Source organism: Sorex araneus, chromosome 5 (genome assembly GCF_027595985.1).
Source record: "Sorex araneus isolate mSorAra2 chromosome 5, mSorAra2.pri, whole genome shotgun sequence".
In the NCBI taxonomy this organism is placed as follows: Eukaryota; Metazoa; Chordata; class Mammalia; order Eulipotyphla; family Soricidae; genus Sorex; species Sorex araneus.
In genome coordinates this window covers 205,147,568-205,168,602 of record NC_073306.1, presented here as the reverse complement: position 1 = coordinate 205,168,602, position 21,035 = coordinate 205,147,568, and the positions used below count along the sequence as shown (strand labels likewise).

Genomic DNA, 21,035 nt, shown 5'->3' with positions numbered 1-21,035 from the left:
CATGTGTTGTCAGAATAAAGTCCTAGATTTGATTCCCCAACACCCACAAAATGAAAGGGTAAATATTATGGTAATTCTTTTTTTTTTTTTTTTTTTTTTTGCTTTTTTGGGTCACACCTGGCGATGCACAGGAATTACTCCTGGCAGTGCTCAGGGGACCATATGGGATGCTGGGATTTGAACCCGGGTTGGCCGCGTGCAAGGCAAATGCCCTACCCGCTGTGCTATTGCTCCAGCCCCCTATTATGGTAATTTTTTTAAAAAATGGAAAAACTGCCTGACAAAATTCAACTCAAAATTCAAAAACTCATTTATGATTAAAAGGGAAAAAACCGCCTTACCAAACTAGGAATACAAGGAATCTGCAAGGTATGGCTAACAGCAACTTAGATGAAAAATAACTAGGTGAAGACTGTTTTCCCCCTAGGGTTGGGATCTGTTCCAACACTGTTGGAGGTCAATGAAGCAAAAGAAAATATAATCAAGATAGAAATGTCAAAGGACATTGAGAAACTACTAGGACCTAGTAAAGACAGAATACACAATTCTATTGCTATGTACAATTAGAAACAATTGTACTATCCACATTTGGAAACTAAAATGTTAAAATTTGAAAACCGAAATGTTGAGGACACTGATAAAGTCAAATGACCTAGGATACATAACAAGATACGCCATGTTACGGATTGGAAGATCCAATTCTCCAAATTGATCAGTATATTTAACTCCAGTAAAAAGCTCAGAAGGAATTTCTGTAGAAGAGTTGATAAGCCTGTTACAAAATTTTTTAATGGTAAGGCACAACTAGGATAGCCAAAGATTTCTGGAATAAAGATGGAGTTCTCATCTGACTTCAGACTCCACACAGGCTCGCTCTTCTAGCCCATGTTTTCCTTCAACATGGATCTCGTTTGTCTCTGGGTCTCTATGCTTGACTGTTTCTACTCTGGAGAAGCCTGTGTTCTCTTGAACATCTAGTTCTTCCTTTCCCTCAGATCTAATAAGTTTCAATTTTTCAATTGCCTAAAAACAAAAAGGGTAATTGAGTGTGGTATGCAATAGAATAGAACCCAGAACAGATCATTGTGGGGCCAAGGATGAAGGTAGTTTAGTGGTAGGGCATTTGCCTTGCATGTGTGAGGCCCTGGGTTTGATTCCTGGCACTACAAAGTCGAATAGAATTAACAACGTGTGAGGGTTTCAATTTCTCCACATTTTTAATTGCCAATATTGTCTTCTAACTTATAGCCATCCTATTTAAGTGATGTGATTTTTTTTTTTGTCATTGTGATTTACATTTTTCTGGATAGCTGATATTGAGCACATAGGCAATTTGTATATTTTAAGTGTCTATTTGTATTACCTATGTATGAAAAAGTCTGGCTTATGAAGCTGGAGACATAGTACAGCAAGCAAGGTGCTTGCCTTGCACACATTAATTCAGGTAGATTCCCAGCAACCGATATGGTCCTCTGGTCTTCGCCAGGAGTGATCCCCGAGTGCAGAGGCAGGAAGTACGCCCTGAGCACTATCCAGTGTGGCCCCAAAGCCAACAAAACAAAGAACTACCAGGGTTATTTGTTTTATTAGTTGCAGGAATTCTTTGTATATTCCAGATACAAGTCCTAAATCATTTATATGAATGAGTTGCAATTCTTTCTTTCTGTGGGTGGTTTTCCACGGTCTTGATGGTACTCTTTGAAGACAGCTTCTAATTTTGTTGAAAAACAATTTTCTTGGTGTCATGTCTAAGAAATTGCCTAATCTAAGACTCAAAGATTGTTTTCTTCTAAGTTTGTAATTTTTCTTTGTCTGATGCATTCTGAGTTAACACTTTGGCATGAGGGTGGATATCCAACTCTTCCAGCACTTTTTGTCAGAGTAAAACACATTTTTGAAGGAAATGCCTGTTTTCTAAGGGGGAAAAGAGGATAAAGCTGGGTCAAAGAGATAGTACAGCAGGTAAGGCACATGCCTTCCATGCTCGATTCGGGTTCAATCCCTGGCACCATGTGTAGTGCCTGAGTTTTACAAGAGTAAGCCCTGTGCACAGCTGAATGTGACTCCCAAAACACAAAGGATAAAGTTGCTGAGTAGAAATTACAAACAAGATACCTTAGTCAAACTGAAATAAATAATTTATTTAAATTTCGCTATAAAATATAGCATAGCAAGTAAATCTGCTACCAGAGTTGGAACTTTCAGTAGAGAGTAACCTACTTACTGTGCTAAACACAATGATGAAAATACCATTCGATGTTTATCGAATTTATCCAGCACTTAAATAATGCAAAACATTCAGTTCTTAAGATATATATTACAGTAAAGAACATTAGGCACAGATGTGAACCTGGCTTAATGATGACAACCGGGTACAACATTGGGAGGATTTAGGGCTGGGGAATGTTCAAAGAGCTGGAAATTATGCTCTGCATGCAACAGTCCTGAGTTCAGGTTCAGTCCCTTGCACCACATGGACCCCCAAACACCACTGGGTACAACCACCAAGTACCACTACTGGGTGTGGGCCCTAAACCAAAACCCAACCCAACCCAAACCTTGAGTTTATATAAGCAATAAGATGGCGAGTTGCTAACAGACTTACTTTAAGATTTATCTTGAAATATCTTATTAAAACTCAAGTCTTTTGCAACTCCCAAATCCAAAATATCCAGATGTCTTGGTAACCGCTCTTGTGCAAAATGGAATGCAACTCCTGGTGCATCAAAATTTTGAGGTAGAACAGATTTTTAAAGTAGTACCTAAGAGATATTTCAATGAGGAAAAGTCAACTTTTACCTACTCATTAATCTTGCATTTTTCAGTTTACATGTTAATACTGAGTATTCACTTATTGGTAAGCATAGATGTTTTACGTTTTATATTTCATATTCCCACAGGTGAATGTGTTTTTCTTTTATCCATCAACATATTCCTATTTTTGGAAGTACCTGTATGTTTTTCTGTTTATCGAGAATGGTGAAAAGTATTCTTAGTACTTTCCTTCTTCAGATTTAAGCTCTGAAATTTCTGAAACCCATTATATGATGAAGATTCTTCTTAACCATTATCTCAAGTATATATATTAATCAGGTGCCATCAAATTCTTTTATCAACAAAGAAAATGTTTTTCATTATTTCAGTCTCCCTTAAACATGAGCAGACTTCAAAAGTTAAAATAAAGGCTTCTCCTTTTCTTTTTCTTTGCTTTTTGGGTCACACCCGGCAATGCACAGGGGTTATTCCTGGCTCTGCACTCAGGAATTACTCCTGGCGGTGCTCAGGGGACCATATGGGATGCTGGGATTCGAACCCAGGTTGGTTGTGTGCAAGGCAAACGCCCTACCCGCTGCGCTATCGCTCCAGCCCCAAGGCTTCTCATTTTCTGATGAACAGTGGGCTCTTCCAATAGAACACAATTATCCACTCTATTATTCAAAAGTAGGCATTCAAAGTTCAGGATAGTAGATCGTGAAGATTATATTACCTATGTTCTTCCCAGATTACACCCCTCTCTTAGCTGCAGCACAAGGAACCACAGAAAGCTTAAGTACTTCTATTTTAGAGTCCTCTAGCAAAGGAACTTTTTGTTATTTGATATTTAAGCCTAAATTTTTCAAATCCCATCTTAACTTTCAAAGGCAAGTAATTATATTCCAGATTTTTAAAGTATTTCATCAGTTTTTTTTAGACTGGTAAAGCGAAGCTTTTTCAGGGGAGATAGCCTGTTTGTGAAAGATGCTTTCAGGAATTCTGGTTGTCATTCTGTTGTTTTTTAAAGTAGATTCAATATGCTGAAAGCATATCCAGCTATATATATATATATATATATATATATATATATATATATACACATATATATGTCTAAATCTCAGGTATCAGAAAACTTGTAATCTATATATATAAAACTCAGGCTTGTAGTAATAAACCCAAAGATAGCACCATTTGCTCCTTGACTCACTGCTTTCTACATTTTGGGTAACTCTGAAATGCAAACCATACCCAAAATATGAGCAGATGTTCTTTTGTTGGTGGCGGTTTTTTTGTGATGTACATAATTAGATATTCTTTTAGGTCAGAACTGTAAACCTATTGTGCAAAATGGCCATTTTATTAAAAAAAAATAGTAAGCTGAGTTGAACAATTATTTCTAATAAAAATTTTGGTGTTTTAGGTCCCTTAAGTAGGTACCTATCATTATTTAGGAAATGTTTGAACTCAGTGGTATTAGAAAAATGAACATGTGTAATCCCGTAAAGATGACCAGTGTTTTCTTCACCAAGCTTTCATTTCATTTCTTCCTGACGACTGTTTTAAAGGGCACTGACCTACATCTTTAGTCCTGAGCTTTAAGAAACAGCTGATGATATCCTTCAGTAACTTTACAAAATGGTTGGTGACACATACTTCTCCATCAAAAAGATGGTCATCTAGCTCTACAAAGAGAGACATGTGCCCACAAAGTTCTCTTAGTACTTCCTGTTGAAGGTATAATTCCCTCTGTTGAGGAAGCAGTTCATATACTGCCATACCTGAATGGGTTCTTAAGACTCGCTCACAGATATTTACGACGTGATAAAGACTTTCTGAGGGCAGATGCAAACCATTCACCTTTTTAACACACAAGAGTGACCCGGTCTTAGAGGCTCTGAGATCTGATGCGTATAGCGCTCTAAGGCAGTCTTCACAGGGCAGATCAGCAGACAGCTGATCTGCAATACAGCCTGCACAAGAAGTGAGCTTTTGCCTCTGATCGGTCAGGTCTAGCAATGCCTCACTGAGTGAACAATTAGACCAGTCGAGGCAAACATTCTTTCTGTGAACAAGAGTCTTTAAAGCACTGCCACCATACTGACGCTGAACTGTCCAAAGGGCCAAATCTGTCCTCTGGGCGATTGAAATGTCAAGGATGCTGACTTCACTAAGAAAAGCTTCATGTGGTGATCTGTATCTGGGCTCCAAATCATGGTAAGCCTTCTGGAATGCCATAGAGGTAGGGTTGGAGCTGATTAGTAATACCTGTCTGAGCATCTTCAAAAATAATTCCAAATGATCTTGACTAAATTTGTAAGTCAGAAGATATGGAAAAGGTATGACCTTTGGGAACACATAATTGTGGTAGAGCCATTTCAAGCTCTCAGCATTAAGTAAAAATCCCAGGAATCCGAGTTTTCGTTTACTTTTAATTATTTGATTATTGCTAGTGTCGAATAATGTAACAAAAATAGTCTTGGCTTCACTGAATACATGATTAATTTTACTAAAAGTCTCAGGCAACAGAGGTCCTTTGAGTCCCTTTCCATAACAGTTTCTACTATTGAATATGTCAAACAGATTGTTAATCAAGCGTAAGAAATGGATGGTGCCGGTACAGTTCTGGAAAGGAGGCAGACCCAGTGAGAGAAGATATTCTAATGCACTGGCCACACTCTCACTGAATAGCTGGGCAGCACAATTCATTTTGAGTACATGGTTCTTCAGGTTTGCCAGCTTTCCTGGGATCTTTTCCAAATCTGATAATTCCTTTTCCTCTAGAGCTACTAACTCCACAAGGTGCTGCCAATGTGCTGTGCCGTGCATGAACCGAATGCTTTGGAAATCCTGAAACGTGTTGCGTATTAACTTCAGCAAGTGGCAGGAATCAAAGAAATAGGCAATCTGTTGAGAAGAGGATGAAGGATGCTGAAATGTGCACTTCATATTGTCTTCACTGATGTGGATCCCCAACACTTTGGCCATCTGCACACTGTGTCCTGTGGCATCTGAGGTCACGGCCACAACCGTGATCCCTATGTCACTCAATTTTCCAATCGTCAGACGGAGCAGCTGGGCCTGCAAATAGCCAGATTCCCTGTTTACAAAAAAGTAACCAAGAGGAGTTCTCCAGTGACCGGCAATCCCCACTGCCATTAATAAAATAGTTTCAGAGGCCAGTGGCATTTCATCGGCATCCAGCCTGCCAAGACCAAAGTCCATGAACCCTTGCAAATGGTGGTCGCTGGGGTCCCACTGAAGCTGCTGCTTCAGAGAAACACCTTTAATTATCAGTGAACAGTACTGATAGCGTTGGTCTCCGGTCTCTACTCTTTGTTGCAGAAAAGAAAAAATGCTGCTGTTGAAACCTGGACTGGGTTTGCACTTGGAGAGCCATCTAGGAAATATGAAACATGAAAACACTATAACTAAAATGAAGAAACCAAAGGGGAACTATCTTCAAAGATACTTAAAATAAGCATAAACTTTTTGAAGAAATGAAGCCAAGGGCATATAGTCAAATTCTACGGACATTTTCAATGACATATGCATATGCTCACCTTATCAAATATAGAATCTTAGAACACAAGTAGTATTTTTAGATGCAGATTATAAAATTCTTATTTACTTAAAAAAATTACAAATCATCTGGCCAGTTTGTGCTAAGGGACTTACCTGTGAATTTATTAAAATAAGAAGGTGATTGAAGGGAAGGAAACTGAGAACTTGTGATACACTGAGTTTGTTGTGTAGATCTGGAAAGTGCACCAAGGGAGCACCTAGGCCACTTAGCTCACAACATGCTTTTATTGGCGAACAAACGTGAAGATCCATTCCCGAGAGACCTGTGAGCATTAGGTAAACCTCCTTCCACGGCCTCAAAATATGCCCCGAAGATCTGCCATCACCCTGCCAGGCCCATACTATGTTTCAGAAATTCCTTCCCACCGTCCCAGGCTGCTCGGTATCCACTCCTGTCACAGGGGCTGCCTGCAGAACCCATGACATTCAGAGCTCATGTAATTCTTTCTAGTTTGTCACAGATTATAAACCAACAAGATTAGGGGCTGGAGAGATAGCACAGCGGGTAAGGTGTTTGCCTTGCACGCGGCCGACCCGGGTTCAATTCCCAGCATCCCATATGGTCCCCTGAGCACTGCCAGGAGTAATTCCTGAGTGCAGAGCCAGGAGTAACCCCTGTGCATCGCCAGGTGCGACCCAAAAAGCAAAAAACAAAAAAAAACAAAAACAAAAAAAAACAAGATTAATAACTGTCGGCAAAATAAAACCTAAACGGAAATGAAGTAGAGGTTGACAAGTCAATCTCAACTGGTCTACTTCTGTAACGTGTCTTCTATGAGGGTGTCTGATGTGGTCACATGCTTGGTTACGCGATTTATTTTGGGATAGCCAAGTTCTACTTAATCGACACTTTCAGGGTTGTGGTTTCTAAGTGTTTTGCTACATGGGTGGAGAGAGCTGAAATGTGCTGAGAGTGCCCAGCACCACCGTCTTGAGTTCTGCTGGGAGTGGCCAGAAAACCACAGTATGGCCCCGAAACCAACCATTTAATCAAGCAAAAATGGCCAAGTATTCTGCTGTAACCTAGAAGTTCCATAAACAGAATTTATGTAGTAATATGCCACAGAGACTTATTACACCTACACATATCTATGATATACATACATACACACAAATAATTCATAATTTAATGCCACTTATGACCTATTAAGTCACTTTCAGGTTGCATCAATATACCTGAAAAAGTTACAGGGTGAAAAAGAAATTTGATTAAGTAGTTTATAATCTATGTAAAAGGTATATTGTATTGGGTTGTGACATAGTGGTAGCGCACGTGCCTTGCCTGTGTGAGGCCTGGATTCAATCCCTGGTATGCACACGCACACGCATACACACACACACACACACACACACACACACACACACACACACACACGATCAGAGTATTAATTTATTGGTGTTGGCGGTGGGGAACCTGGTGGTGCTAAGGGATTACTCCTATGCGGGACCATATGCGGCACTAAGGACCCAACCAGGGACAGATGAGTAGAGTCCACGGCAAGCATGATAACCTCTGGACTATCTCTCCAGCTCCCGAGATGCATTTTTATTATTTTTATTTATTTATTTTGCTTTTTGGGTCACACCCGGCAATGCACAGAGGTTACTCCTGGCTCTGCACTCAGGAATCACCCCTGGCGATGCTCAGGGGACCATATGGGATGCTGGGAATTGAACCCGGGTCAGCCGCATGCAAGGCAAACGCCCTACCCGCTGTGCTATTGCTCCAGCCCCACCGAGATATATTTTTAAAGTCTGGTAAATTTAGAGGCAAGGGAGATGGCTCAAAGGCAGGGAAGTGCATGCCTTGCATGCAGGAGCTCCAGGTTCTATCCCTGGTACCATATAGTCTCCCCCTGACTGCTCTGAGTTGAGAATAATCCCCAGACACCACCAGATCTGACCCTAAAAGCAAATACATCAACCTAAACTTAAAAAGTGTGACTTGGAACAGTTAGATGCTCAAATAGTCAGGAGCTGATGCGAAGGGACAGGAAATAAAGAAGCCAAGATATGAGGCCCCAGGTCCAGCTTCAGTGACTCACTAACCTCTCCCTCCACTCCTTCCCTCACCAAAAAGGGGGCAGGAATAAAGAAAACTGAGTAAATGAAAACAAAACTTGGAGAAACAAAAGGTATATATGGAATGCCTCACATAAAGCCCAAAGTCTAAAACCAGTTAAGGTGATCTTGATTTTTCCTTTTTGGTTTGGTTTGGGCCACACTCGGCAGTGCTCTGAGGTTGTTCCTGGCTCTGCACTCAGGAATTACTCCTGGCAGTGCTCAGGGAACCCTATGGGATGCTGGGTTTGAACTCGGGCATATCATGTGCAAGGCAAGCATCTTACCAACTATATTCTCCCTCTAGCCCCCAAACCAGTTAAGCTTCTAAACTCTTATAGACAAGAAGGCCTGAGACAAAAAAGGTGTAGGAGGAGGAACATGCATAATATATCTATAAAAACGGTTTCTTGTGTATCCTTTAGTGCCCCCTGAATTCCCAAGATGAAGATGGCATATAGTTATTTTTAAAAAGTTTTTGTTGTTTTTGGGTCAAAAACAGAAGTGCTTAGGTGTTCCTGACTCTGTACTCAGGGATCATTCCTGGTGAGCTCAGGGGGCAATATGGGGTTCTGGGAATTGAACCCAGCTGTTTGCATGCAAGGCGAACGCCATGCTACAATTTTATCTTAATTTTTGGTCATACCCAGTGGTGTTCTGGGACTATCCCTGGTGGTACTTAGGGGACCACATATGGTGCCAGGGACTCAACTACGGTGTGGCTGCCAAGTACCTCACCTGCTGTACTATCTCTCTGGCCCCTGAAATTTTGACTTATTTTTGCCAGGGATCAAACCCAGGACTCATGCACACAAGGCATGTATCTTAATATGGTTCGAATCCCAGCATCCCATATGGTCCCCCGAGCACCAGCAGGAATAATTCCTGAGTGCATGAGCCAGGAGTAACCCCTGTGCATCGCCGGGTGTGACCCAAAAACCAAAAAAAAAAAAAAAGGGAAAGGGCTGGAGATATAGTACAGCTGATTATGGTTCTGTGAGCACTAGCAGAGGTCAGTCTCGAGCACAGAGCCAGGGAATGCCCCTGAGCACTGCTGAGTGTGTTAATCCCTCCAAATAAGTAAAATAAAACCAGGTGCTAGTGTACAGTCAGTGCCCAAAGCTAACAATACTATATTGTATACTTGAAAGTTATTAAAGTCATAAAACTTATAAGAAAAAATGGGGTCAGAGAAACGATGCAGCAGGTAAGGCACTTGCACGCAGCTGACCAGGTGGGATCCCAGAGCACAGAATCAGGAGTAAGGCCTGCGTGCTGCCAGGTGTGGCCTCCAAATTTTATTTTTAAAAATTTTAAAATTTTTAGTCATTTTTGCCTTTGGGGGCACACCTGGCAATGCACAGGGGTCACTCCTGGCTCTGCACTCAGGAATCACTCCTGGCAGTGCTCTGGGGACCATATGGGATGCTGGGAATCAAACCTGGGTCGACCGGGTGCAGGGCAAATGCCCTACCCGCTGTGCTATTGCTCCAGCCCCATAAATTTTATTAAAAAAAAAAAAAACAACTGTAAGGAAATAAAGGAATTGTACATGTGTTTGGTGACATGAACAGACTTTTAGTGGTGATCATGTTCTTATTTACACAAACACTGAATCCTACCTAAAAGAAACTAATGTTAAGTCAATTATAACAACTGTCACCGTCACCCCGTTGCTCATCGATTTGCTCAAGCAGGCACCAGTAACGTCTCCATTGTGAAACTTGTTACTGTTTTTGGCATATCAATACACCACGGGGAGCTTGCCAGGCTCTGCTATGTGGGTGGGATACTCTCGGTAGCATGCCGGGCTCTCTGAGAGAGGCAGAGGAATCGAACCCGGGTCGGCCACATGAAAGCTGAACGCCCTACCCGCTGCGCTATCGCTCCAGCCCAATTATAACAACAACAACAAAAGAGATGTTTTCCCTAAGATAGATGGGATCCATAAGCAGTTCTCCAGTTCAGCGCCCATTTTCAAGTTTTAAAGCTAAGGCAGAGAGTACAGCAGCTAAGATGCGTACTATGCACAGGGTTCAACCCCTGGCACCTCTGGATCAATATCTGAACAAAAGAGCCAGGAGCCTCGCAAAGTATGGCCCCAAAACAAAAACATAATATTAGTTTTAATACTGCTGAAGTGGTGAAAAGCCAGAGGCACCTTCCAGGAGTGGGGGAGGGGTTCTGGCCTCAGTCTCCCTCACTCCAGTGAACCGAGTGCCACTCTTTTGATGGCCAATGCATATCTTTCTTACAGCTGTTCAAACTTGTAAGTAACCAGTGTGCCAATTCTTCATGCCGCAGGTATTTATCAAGAGGTCACTCTGTTCCAGGCGTCATGCCAGCAGAAGGCTGGCAGAACCGAGCACCAGGACTGGTCATTCTATTTGCATGGTTCACAGACTTAAGGGGCTTAATTACTAGAGGGTCCATCATCCAGAAATAGTGGGAGGACAGACTAGCTAATCTGAGCCTGAAGAGTGAGGACCCATCACCAGAACTAATGTGGACAATGGGCGAGTTCTATTCAGATTTCAAACTTTCCCAGCAGATGGAATCCTTAAGGCAAGAAACAAGAAATGTCTCACGACTGGAAACGGTATGTAAGGCAGAACCACAGGGCCCAGTAGGAGCTGCATCTCAGAGAGGCCAGTAAGTCACAGCAAACTGAAGGCATTTGGTCTGCAGGAGGCTTAGGCAGCAAGGAAGTGACTGGGATGGGCTGAACTGGTATGTGGGAGTCTTAAACTCCAGGAGCTCTGAGGGTGACCTGATTTGGATAAGGTCTTTACATAGGTAATAAAAGTTAAAAGAAGGGCTGGAGAGATGAGAGGACAGGGGTTAGGGTGGCTGCCTTGAACGTGATCAACTTTGATCTCCAGTGTTATATAGGTCCCTCTAAGCACTTCCAGGAGTGGTCCCTGAGAACAGACCCAGGAGTACTTCAGGGTGTGGCCCACCTAGTCGTCCATACCCAGCTGAAAATATAAAGTTAAAAGAGGCCATTTGGGCTGGAGTGATAGCATAGCAGGTAGGGCGTTTGTCTTGCATGCAGCCGACCCAAGTTAGATTCCCAGCATCCCATATGGTCCCCCACGTTAGGAGTAATTAATTGCTGAGTGCAGAGCCAGGAGTACCCCTGTGCAATGCTGGGTGTGACCCAAAAAGAGAAAAAAAAAAAAAGGCCATTAAAGTGTATCCTAATCTGACATGAACACGTCCTCATAAAAAGAGAAATCTTTTCACAGAAACACATGGACACAAGCATAAGGAGGTAACAGCAAGAAACATGGGGAGAACATTTACCAACAAACTCACAGGATGGGAAGATGATAAACTACCAGTACATGAGTCTGTAAAATCAGCCTTGCTTCATTTCAAGAGGCTCTGACTACTTTACCAAAAACATATTCTTCAAAACAGGTAGGGCATACTTAGTAGTATAGTGGGTAGGGCATTTGCCTTGCATGTGCCTGACTGGGGATCAGTCCCTGCCATCCCATCTGGTCCCCTGAGCACCACCAGGAATGATTCTTGAGAATAAAGAATTTCATTAGACTCAATATCGTTCTGTGTGTGTGTGAGAAATATTATCACTGCTATAGTAATATGCAAGTGCCATCAAGAAGTTTATAATAAGACAAAAATGACAAATACAATAGCCTTAATGTATAAAAATAAGTAAATGAACAAAATATTTGCCTAACATCTGAAAAGCATTCACTTACGTTCTGAGGATGGAAGAATGAGGCAGTTTAAGAATCTTTCTCACGTAATCATAGACTTTGCTACTACACAAGTAGAGTGTACACGCGAACTGTTTCATTTCTGTAGAGTACTCAGCTATCTCTCTCCAGTTATATAATTCCCACTTAAAATCTGTTAAAAGAAATGGATTTACTCACTAGGATGAAAAATGTGTAGTTAACATATTCAAGTACACATCAGAGCATTTGGGTACAAAATTGTAGCTGGGCATTAATAGGCCAAAAAAACAAAAACAAAAACAAAAAACCCAAAAAAACCGAATCCCATGATAACTTAGTCCAGAGCTAATTTCAGACCTCTTGACCAATTTATTCTGGATAATTCACTAGAAAGAGTGAGAGAGAGAGAGAGAGAGAGAGAGAGAGAGAGAGAGAGAGAGAGAGAGAAAAAGAAAAATGTTTCGACTTAAATTATTATTTTATTATTCATTGGTAGTCAGAATAGAGATTTTCAGAGGAAGAGGAAGTAACTGCAAAAAATCTTTGGATTGTGAAAACATTTACTTATTTTTGTTCCCTGGTTACCGTTTATCTAAGGGTGAAAACCAAAGACAAGAGACATTTCCGGGGGCTTGAGACGGCATAGGGACTAAAGGGCTTGCCTTGCACCAGGCTAGCTGACCTAGGTACTGTGTATGGTCTCCCAGGAGGAACCCCCAAACACAGAGCCAGGTGTGACCCCACTTCCCAAAGAAACATTTCTAGGAAAAGATGCTAATGAGAATGAACAGATAATCTTGCCTATCACTAAGGAAAAAAAAATCCTATCTTTGGCGGGAACCACATTTATTATCTCTATTAACCTCTTAAAAACACACACAAAATAGCCTCCCCTCCTTTAGAAAGACCCATACTTTTCTAGTAATAATAGAACATGCTTCAGTCTGTTTTTGTGCTGTACCCAGGGATGTTCAGCGGTTACTACTGACTTCGCACTCAGGAACCACTCCTGGCATTGCTCAGGCGATGATATGGGGTGCCAGAAATTGAATCTGGGTCGGCTGCGTTAAAGGCAAGCACCTTACGTTTATCTCTCTCTCTCTCTCTCTCTCTATATATATATAGAGAGAGAGAGAGAGAACCTTACCGTACTATATCTCTGCCCTATGGAGTACAATGGAGTACATGTTTCATGTGCAGAGGTCCAAGTTTCATGCAAGTAACCTCTAGGTCACTGAAGCACTGGTCAACATTAAATTTTATCATTCATACACTTATTTGCTTTTCCTGTAATAGACATTGAATTGTATTCTTTAAAAAAATTTCTTTTTGCCTTGAGGGCCATACTCAGCAGTGCTTGTGTTCCACTCGTGGCTCTGTGCTCAGGGTATGAAGGGTACGATGGAGGCCAACTCCATGCTAACTAAGCACATGTCAAGCTCACTGAACCATCTCCCTGGCCTTTGTAGTCTGGGCTGTGGTACTAAGGCTTCATTTCTTTGCCAAGAGTATTTCCACAGGTAAAACAAAAATAGATACTTAAAGATAGTTCAGAAACAATAATAGCTGTTTTGTGACTTTCACAGATCTCTGGATGATATACCTGAAAACTGTGCACGGAGCAGAAACTCTGTTTCTTCAGAAAGTAGTTTCTCTTCTACAAGGGCGTCAATTAATTTTAAGTCCTTTCTCTTCTTGATCAATGTACAGTTTTCTACAGAAACGAGCCTCTTTTGGGGTACCTGGAGCATCTGCTGCACCTCGGCCAGCTTCTCTACGCTGGTCTCTACGCTGGTTGTCAGAGGTGTCCTTAAACTGTAGTTATGGTCCTCAGCGGCGGTCTCGAGAGAACTGTCAGGAAGCGACTGCTTTAGGACCTTCTGTTTTGCTTTACCTTTAAGGGGTGTACCCTGAAGAACCTATAGCAGAAATACACGGAGGTTATTTTGGAGATGCCCCGACAGAAGTCATCTATAAAAAATACCCTGGAGAGAATGCAATGGGCTGGAGCGTGTGTGTCCAGATGGGATCCCAGGTTTGGTCCTGGCTTTGATCCTCAGCAGTTTCCAGAGCACGGCCAGGTACGGCAAAACCCCAAACCAGCAAATGCAAAGCACCCACCTGCCATTGTGGAGACTTAGTTAGAACAGAAAAGGCCATACTCTGATTTTTTTGTTTCTGGGGGTCTCCTAAGTGATGCTTAGGAGATCTGAGGCTCCACCAGTAATTTTTGTTTATTTATTTATTTTTTTGCTTTTTGGGTCACACCTGGCAATGCACAGGGGTCATTCCTGGCTCATGCACTCAGGAATTACCCCTGGCAGTGCTCAGGGGACCGTATGGGATGCTGGGATTCGAACCCGGGTTGGCCGCGTGCAAGGCAAATGCCCTACCCGCTGTGCTATCACTCCAGCCCCTCCACCAGTAATTTTTGGCCAACTGGCCTGGAGGTTTGGTGCAAGGGCCAGAAGATTCGATGCTGTGGTCCTTTAGGGGTATACCCAGCAGTGCTAGAGCAGTGCTGGGGACCATGTGGTGTCAGGAATCAAACCCATGACGATTTGTACTATCTCCCAGGCCCATAATCCAAGTTTTAAAGGTGACCAGGGGTCCACCCAGGCTGGGACTAGACCCAGGACTCCTACATGCCCACTGAGTTCTCACCCCTGCCAATCTCTATTTCCAAATGTATCATCTACAGCTTTTCCACCTTTGTCCAGATGAGACACCCTTTCACCCAAGAAATGTAACACAGGCGAGAACTACCAGAAGCATACTGGACTTGTCATGCAGTTGAGTTTGAGTTCATTTATGGTAGCTGTGTGTTCAGATATCTTATACTGTTGCCAAATTTGTCATGACCCCCCACATTCAATCACCCCAGTTTAAGAAATAAGGGTTTGGGGCCAGAGCAATAGTACTGTGCGTAAGGTGTTTGATCCTGAGTATCCCAAATAGTCCCTGAGCACCCAAGTGCATAGCCAGGAGTAACTCATATGAGCATCACCAGGTGTGGCCCACCCCCCAAAAAAGAAGTGAGGGTTCATATGACAATGTAAGCACACACATTCATGCAGAAATAGTAACTTGTTCTGAAACAAAAGCAAGAAAAATGGCTGGGGCTGGAGCGATAGCACAGAGGGTAGGGTGTTTGCCTTGCTTGCAGCCAACCCGGGTTCGATTCCCAGCATCCCATATGGTTCCCTGAGCACCGCCAGGAATAATTCCTGAGTGCAGAGCCAGGAGTAACCCTTGTGCACCACTGGGTGTGACCACCTCTCCACCACAAAAAAAGAAAAATGGGCATTACCGAGTGATAAGCCTTTGGCTTTTGAGCACAAAATTAAAATCACTAGGCAGCAGGGGTGAAAGAAGCAGCTGAATAGAAGTGACAAAAGTTCGGTGACCGAGAGTCTAGGGAACTGTGGCTATATAGTAAGTAGTCTTATACAACAAAACCATCAAAGTTATCACTACTGGATTCATGCTGCGTAAAATACAATTTAAAAAACACTAGCCATAAGACAAGCTACTGTGAGTCTTCAAGGCCTTGTAAAATGGACTTGTTTTCACCTAGATGTAAGTACCTTGTACAGAGAAACAGAAGGCACGGCTCCTTTTTTCAATTTTCTTCTTATGCCATACGATTCAAAGTCACTTTCTTGAAAATGTCTGGAACACAATATAGCACCTGGGCCTGGGATCCAAATCTTCTTACTCCTGGGGTCCACACGATTCACGGCCCTGATCCATTTCGAGCGTTGTAACGTATCAGTTGGAAACCTAGCAATCATATTACATTTTGATTAACAACAAATTATTACATATAGAATTATCAATGTAATTGAAGTTTAGCTTTTGTAATCTGATTTTACTTGTTAGTTGATATTTTTAGTCCATTACATGAATGATGTCATCTATTTCCACTTACATGGAACTAATTCTGATATTAATCAGTCTTCAGGGTCTACTATAGCACCTGAGCTAATTTGTCTCCTCCTCCTCTGTGGTGATTTCAAGTCAGATCCTTAAATTACTTGGTACCCCCTGCACAGGAAGGAACCTAATTTTCTTCGCCTTGAATATGGGCTGATGTTAGTGACTTGCTCCCAAGAAATACCATAAAAGTTCCCAACACTTCTTCCTCCCTGTTTTCCCTATGGAATGGCTTATTCTGAGGGAAGTAACTCCCATATCAGAAGCAGTTCATGGAGATCCTACCTGGCAAGAATGAGGCCCAAGCCAAAAGTCTTGTGAAGATACTTCTTGAAAGTATCTTCCGTAGTTTTTTTTTGGGGGGGGTGGCTACGCCTAGTGATGCTCAGATGCTCAAGATGCTCTTGGCTCTGTGCTCAGGGATCTCTCCTGGTCAGTCATATGCAAGCTAAGTGTCCTATCTGCTACACTATTGCTCTGGCCCCTCAAAGTTTCTTGACTAACATTGACAATATTCTTTTTTTGGGGGGTAGGATGGGATAGCAGTGGCACATCCAGAGGTTTTCAGGGGCTATTCCTGGTTCTGTGCTCAGAAGTGTCCCTGGTGGTATGCGGGGGACCATATTAGGTGCCGAGGACGAATCTGGGGCTGGTAGCTTACCTCCTTTATTATCTCTCCAGCCCTTGACTACAATCTTAATTGATGTCTGGTAATGCTAAGTCATTGCTGAAATCTGACCTCTGAAAGTACAGGAGCTAATAATACTCAACACTAAAAAAAAGTGGAGGGGCTGGAGCAATAGTACAGTGGGTAGGGTGTTTGCCTTGCACGTAGCCGACCCGGGTTTGATTCCCTGAATCCCATATGGTCCCCTGAGCACTGCTGGAAGTAATTCCTGAGTGCAAAGCCAGGAGTAACCCCCATGCATCACCAGGTGTGACCCAAAAAGCAAAAAAAAAAAAAAAAAAAAAAGGCAAGCAAACAAACAAAAAACCCCCAAAACAAAAAGAGTGGAGCTATCTAGCTTCTAGCATGATGCCTCAGTGTCATCTGGGGTGTCCAAAGAGCCCACAAGAGGGGGTGTCCTTGCTTCTAGCCATCCCTGGGTGTCTTCAGGAGGCTGTGAAGGGTGCAAGTCCGCTGGTACTAGGACATGGGTGACAGCTCGGCACTGCTCAAGGCCTGGCAGTGGCTTCCAGTCCCCACCACTTGCTGCTATGGTTTGCAACGGACATTTTCCTTTCTCTGTTGTTTGTTTTTGGGCAGTGCTAGGGGTTACTCCTGGCTCTGCACTCAGGAACTACTCCAAGTGGTGCTTGGAGGACCACATGAGGAACTGAGGATCAAATTAGGGCCAGCTCTGTGCAAAGCATTCATTCTACCTATTGTAGGATCTCTCCAGCCCTTGTAATGCACAATTTCATCTGCATAATCTATGGACAAAGTGACTCACATGGCCCCCTCCCCCCACCAAAAAAGGGGAAAGAAACCAGAGAGATCAGAGGTGAGGCAGTTTAGGTCCCAGGCACTGCCTGTGTCCCCAGAACCACCAGGAGTCACTCCTGAGCACAAAATCAGAAGCAACCTAAGAGCACCATAGTTTAAGAAAGATTTAGAGGAACCAGGGACAGTTCAGCAGGAAAGATGTATGCGTGAAACTGTCATTTGCAGCATTATAACTCACAGCAAGTTGGTAAAAAAGAAAAGCACGCAGCATTATGGATCATTAGAATTACATTTTCTCAAGGCAGGGTTTTAAGTTACCCACTGATTCCAAATATTTATTGTTACTAACCTATAATTTAACTTAAATATGTTAATGAGAATGTAAATTATAATTGGTATACACTTTCTGGACTATTTTGAAGTATGAATTAATTTTAATTTGTCACACCCAATTATTTACTACCAAAGTTCAGAGTTCGTAATTTCTTTTAAATGTTAATCCCAGGAGCCATAGAGATAGTACAGGGGTTAGGGCACCTGCCTGTGCGCAGCTGACCCAAATGTAATCCCCAGCACCACAAAAGGTCCCCAGAAGCCTGGTTAGAAGTGGTCCCTGAGGACTGCAAGGTGTGGCCCGAACACAAAACACAAAGACCTAAAAATGCCCCCTTGGATTTAGCAAGATAATTCAGTGATCCTTATTCTATTTCAAGAAAGCAGGGTTAAAAGGTCTCAGGCTACAGTAATTAAAAGGTTAACAGGACTTGGAGGGAAATGCAGGCTCCCTTTGGTTATCAATGGAAGGAGGGGCAAAGGGGCAAATAGCCTTCAGGGCTTCTTCTCCTTAAATCTGAAAACTGTGTGAGGGGTTCAGTGGCTTTAGGCAAGTACTTAAACCCTCCCACCCCCAAGGAAAAGACTCAAAGGTAGTTTAAAATGGGAGGCATCAGCCCCACAGTCTCACATTCACTGTCCTTTGTCAATTTATTCGAGGGGGCACCAGTAATGCCTCTATTACACTCAGCCCTGAGATTTTAGCAGCCTCTCATCTTTCCCAATGACTGGAGGCTCTTACAGGGTCAGGGGAATGAGACCTATTGTTACTGCTTTTGGCATATTGAAAATGCCAGAGGTAGCTGCCGGGCTCTTGGGCTCTTAGAGAACATGACAAGCTACCGAGAGCCTATTGCCCACTTGGGAAAGCCTGGCAAGCTCCCCGTGGCATCTTCATATCCAAAATACAGTAACAGATATAGACATACCTCTCAGAGAGTCGGCAAGCTACCCATGGTGTATTTGATATGCCAAAAACAGTAACAAGTCTCACAATGGAGACGTTACTAGTGCCTACACGAGCGATGAACAACGGGACTACAGTGCTATCTTGTTACAGACTGTCAAATATATGATCACTTAATCCTTGATAAAGGAGCAAGAGTATGAAGCAAAGAAAGCCCTTCAACAAGTGATGCTGGGGAAATTGGCAGCTACATAAAAAAAAAAATAGAAAAGAACAAAAAAGAACTCTGACCTCTCTCTAACTCCAGGCACAAAAATCAGCTCAAAATGGATTAAAGATCTCAATATCAAGGGCTGGAGCGACAGTACAGCGGGTAGGGCATTTGCCTTGCACACAGTCGATCCAGGTTCAATCCCCAGCATCCCGTATGGTCCCCCAAGCACCTCCAGGAGTAACCCCTGAGTATTGCTGGATGTGACCCAAAAAACCAAAACAAAAAAACCTCAATGTCAGACCTGAATCCCTAAGGTTCATGGAGCAAAACATAGGCAGAACCCTCCACAACACTGAAGATAAAGTGTCTGAAAGTTTAAATACCATTAACCAAGCAAGTAGAAGCAAAAAATAAATGCGACTACGTTACACTAAGACATTTCTGCATCTCTGCAGAAATTTCAGCACCACTTAAAGCAACTGAATACTGTTATAATTCTAAACTCGACTTTTACCATTTTAATTGTATTAGTGTGCACGGGGTGCCAACAATAGATCACCAGCACTGCACTGGTAACAACGCGACCACTGAGCATCCCTGTCCCTTATCACAACAAAATTTTCTCCACGTTGGAGAGAGCTCAAAGGACTGGAGTGGAGCTATGCAGGCAGGGAGTCCCCTGCTGGATGCCCTTCAGGGCAAGGTTCTGGAGGCATGCTGGGGGCATGCTGGGTCCCAAGCATTCCAGTCCCCTGGGAGCAATGCAGGGTGTGGTCCAACAACTGATAACACGTCTCCAAGGTGTGCTTTTCACTTCTCCACACTATTATCTGCAAAAACTGTTTCCTGTTTTTCCATGCTACTCCCAGTTCCCATCCCCAGAAAACCCACCTAGAAAAAAAAAAAATTCGAGGTCAGATACAAGTTCCTCCCTGCTCCCCTCCCCCCTTCTAATAAAGGTACAGTCCGTGTCAAATTATCTAACAAGTTAACGGTTAATGTTTTTTTGGGTACTACTGAGGAAGGGTGGGGCAGGGCGGTTGTCCACAAGGGCTGTGCTCAGAGATCACTCCTAGCCGGGGTGGGGGAACCAGGTGTGGTGCCGGGGATCGACCCCGGGTCACCGCGTGCAGGGCTGTACCGTAGCTAGGTTGGGGTCTACGTCAGCCCCTGCGACTTCCCATCAGCTTGTACCAGACGCAAAAAGCCCTTCCATGGCATGCACGGCCGGATCCCGCGGGCCCCTGACGATTTGTTTCGGGGGCCACATGCCAGTCCTGGCTCTGCACTCAGGAGTCACTTCAGGCGATGCTCAGGAGCACCATATGGGACGCCGGCGAACACGGGCCGATGGCAGGGCAAGCACCCTCCCCGCCAAGGCTCCAGCCCCACGGCATTTCCAGAACTACCGCACACACGGGAACACCAGCCCGCACACGGGCACCCTCAGGAAGGGCAGCGCAGGCCTTCCAGATCTTTCCACCTGCCCTCCTCCCCGCCCCCCTTCTCCTTGCGGCCAGGTGCAGAGCGACGACAACCCCAGAGGTCGCCAAGAACGCCTTCCCAGCAACTGCGGCTGGGCCGGCAGACAAGAGAGGAGAAAGAGAAAGAGAGGAGAGAGGAGAGAGGAGAGAGAGAGAGACAGAGAGAGAGAGAGAGAGACAGAGAGCGAGCGAGCGAGAGCCGCCCGTCAGCCTGAGGGAAGAGACTGACTGAGGTAAGAGTCTGAGGGGAAAATCTGAGGGGAAGATCTGAGAGGAGAGACTGAGCGGCGAGTCTGCGGGCAGAGTCTCTCCACGCGGAGCGACGCCCCCTTCTAGCCCCCTCGCTTCACGCTACGCACGTCACGGCGACGGCGACACGCGGCGAGCGGCCCCGCCCCACCGTGGCCCGGCGCCGGGGCTCGCGGGAGCTGCTCTCACGCACTGGTGGAAGGAGAGGCCGCGCTCCCGGCTCAGCACGGTGTCCCGCGTGCTGCAGCCCACCGCCGAGCAACTCCGGGTCATCTTGAGGCTGCGCGGGGCTCCCCCTTCCGCGAGGCGGCGGCGGCGGCGGCGGCATGGGAATGAGACGCCCTCAGCTCCGCCTGTCGGC

The 21,035-nt window shown here is 43.9% G+C and overlaps 1 protein-coding gene across 3 annotated transcripts; it reads right to left on the bottom strand.

Annotated features, from left to right (window-relative positions):
- Window positions 1-2,120: 2,120 nt before the first annotated feature.
- On the bottom strand, window positions 2,121-20,994 carry THAP9 (THAP domain containing 9). Of its 3 annotated transcripts, XM_055140311.1 has the most exons (5): window positions 20,868-20,994; window positions 15,692-15,887; window positions 13,708-14,023; window positions 12,126-12,276; window positions 2,121-6,151 (listed from the first exon to the last, which is right to left on the bottom strand). In XM_055140311.1, exons 1-5 carry the CDS (start codon window positions 20,945-20,947, stop codon window positions 4,276-4,278), a joined length of 2,619 nt encoding a protein of 872 aa, XP_054996286.1. In that variant the 5' UTR covers window positions 20,948-20,994; the 3' UTR covers window positions 2,121-4,275. The 3 variants fall into 3 exon arrangements, with proteins under 3 accessions (XP_054996286.1, XP_054996287.1, XP_054996288.1); XM_055140313.1 differs by lacking the exon at window positions 2,121-6,151 and having other exon boundaries at window positions 12,147-12,276; window positions 13,847-14,023; XM_055140312.1 differs by lacking the exons at window positions 15,692-15,887; window positions 20,868-20,994 and having other exon boundaries at window positions 13,847-13,981.
- Window positions 20,995-21,035: the final 41 nt, after the last annotated feature.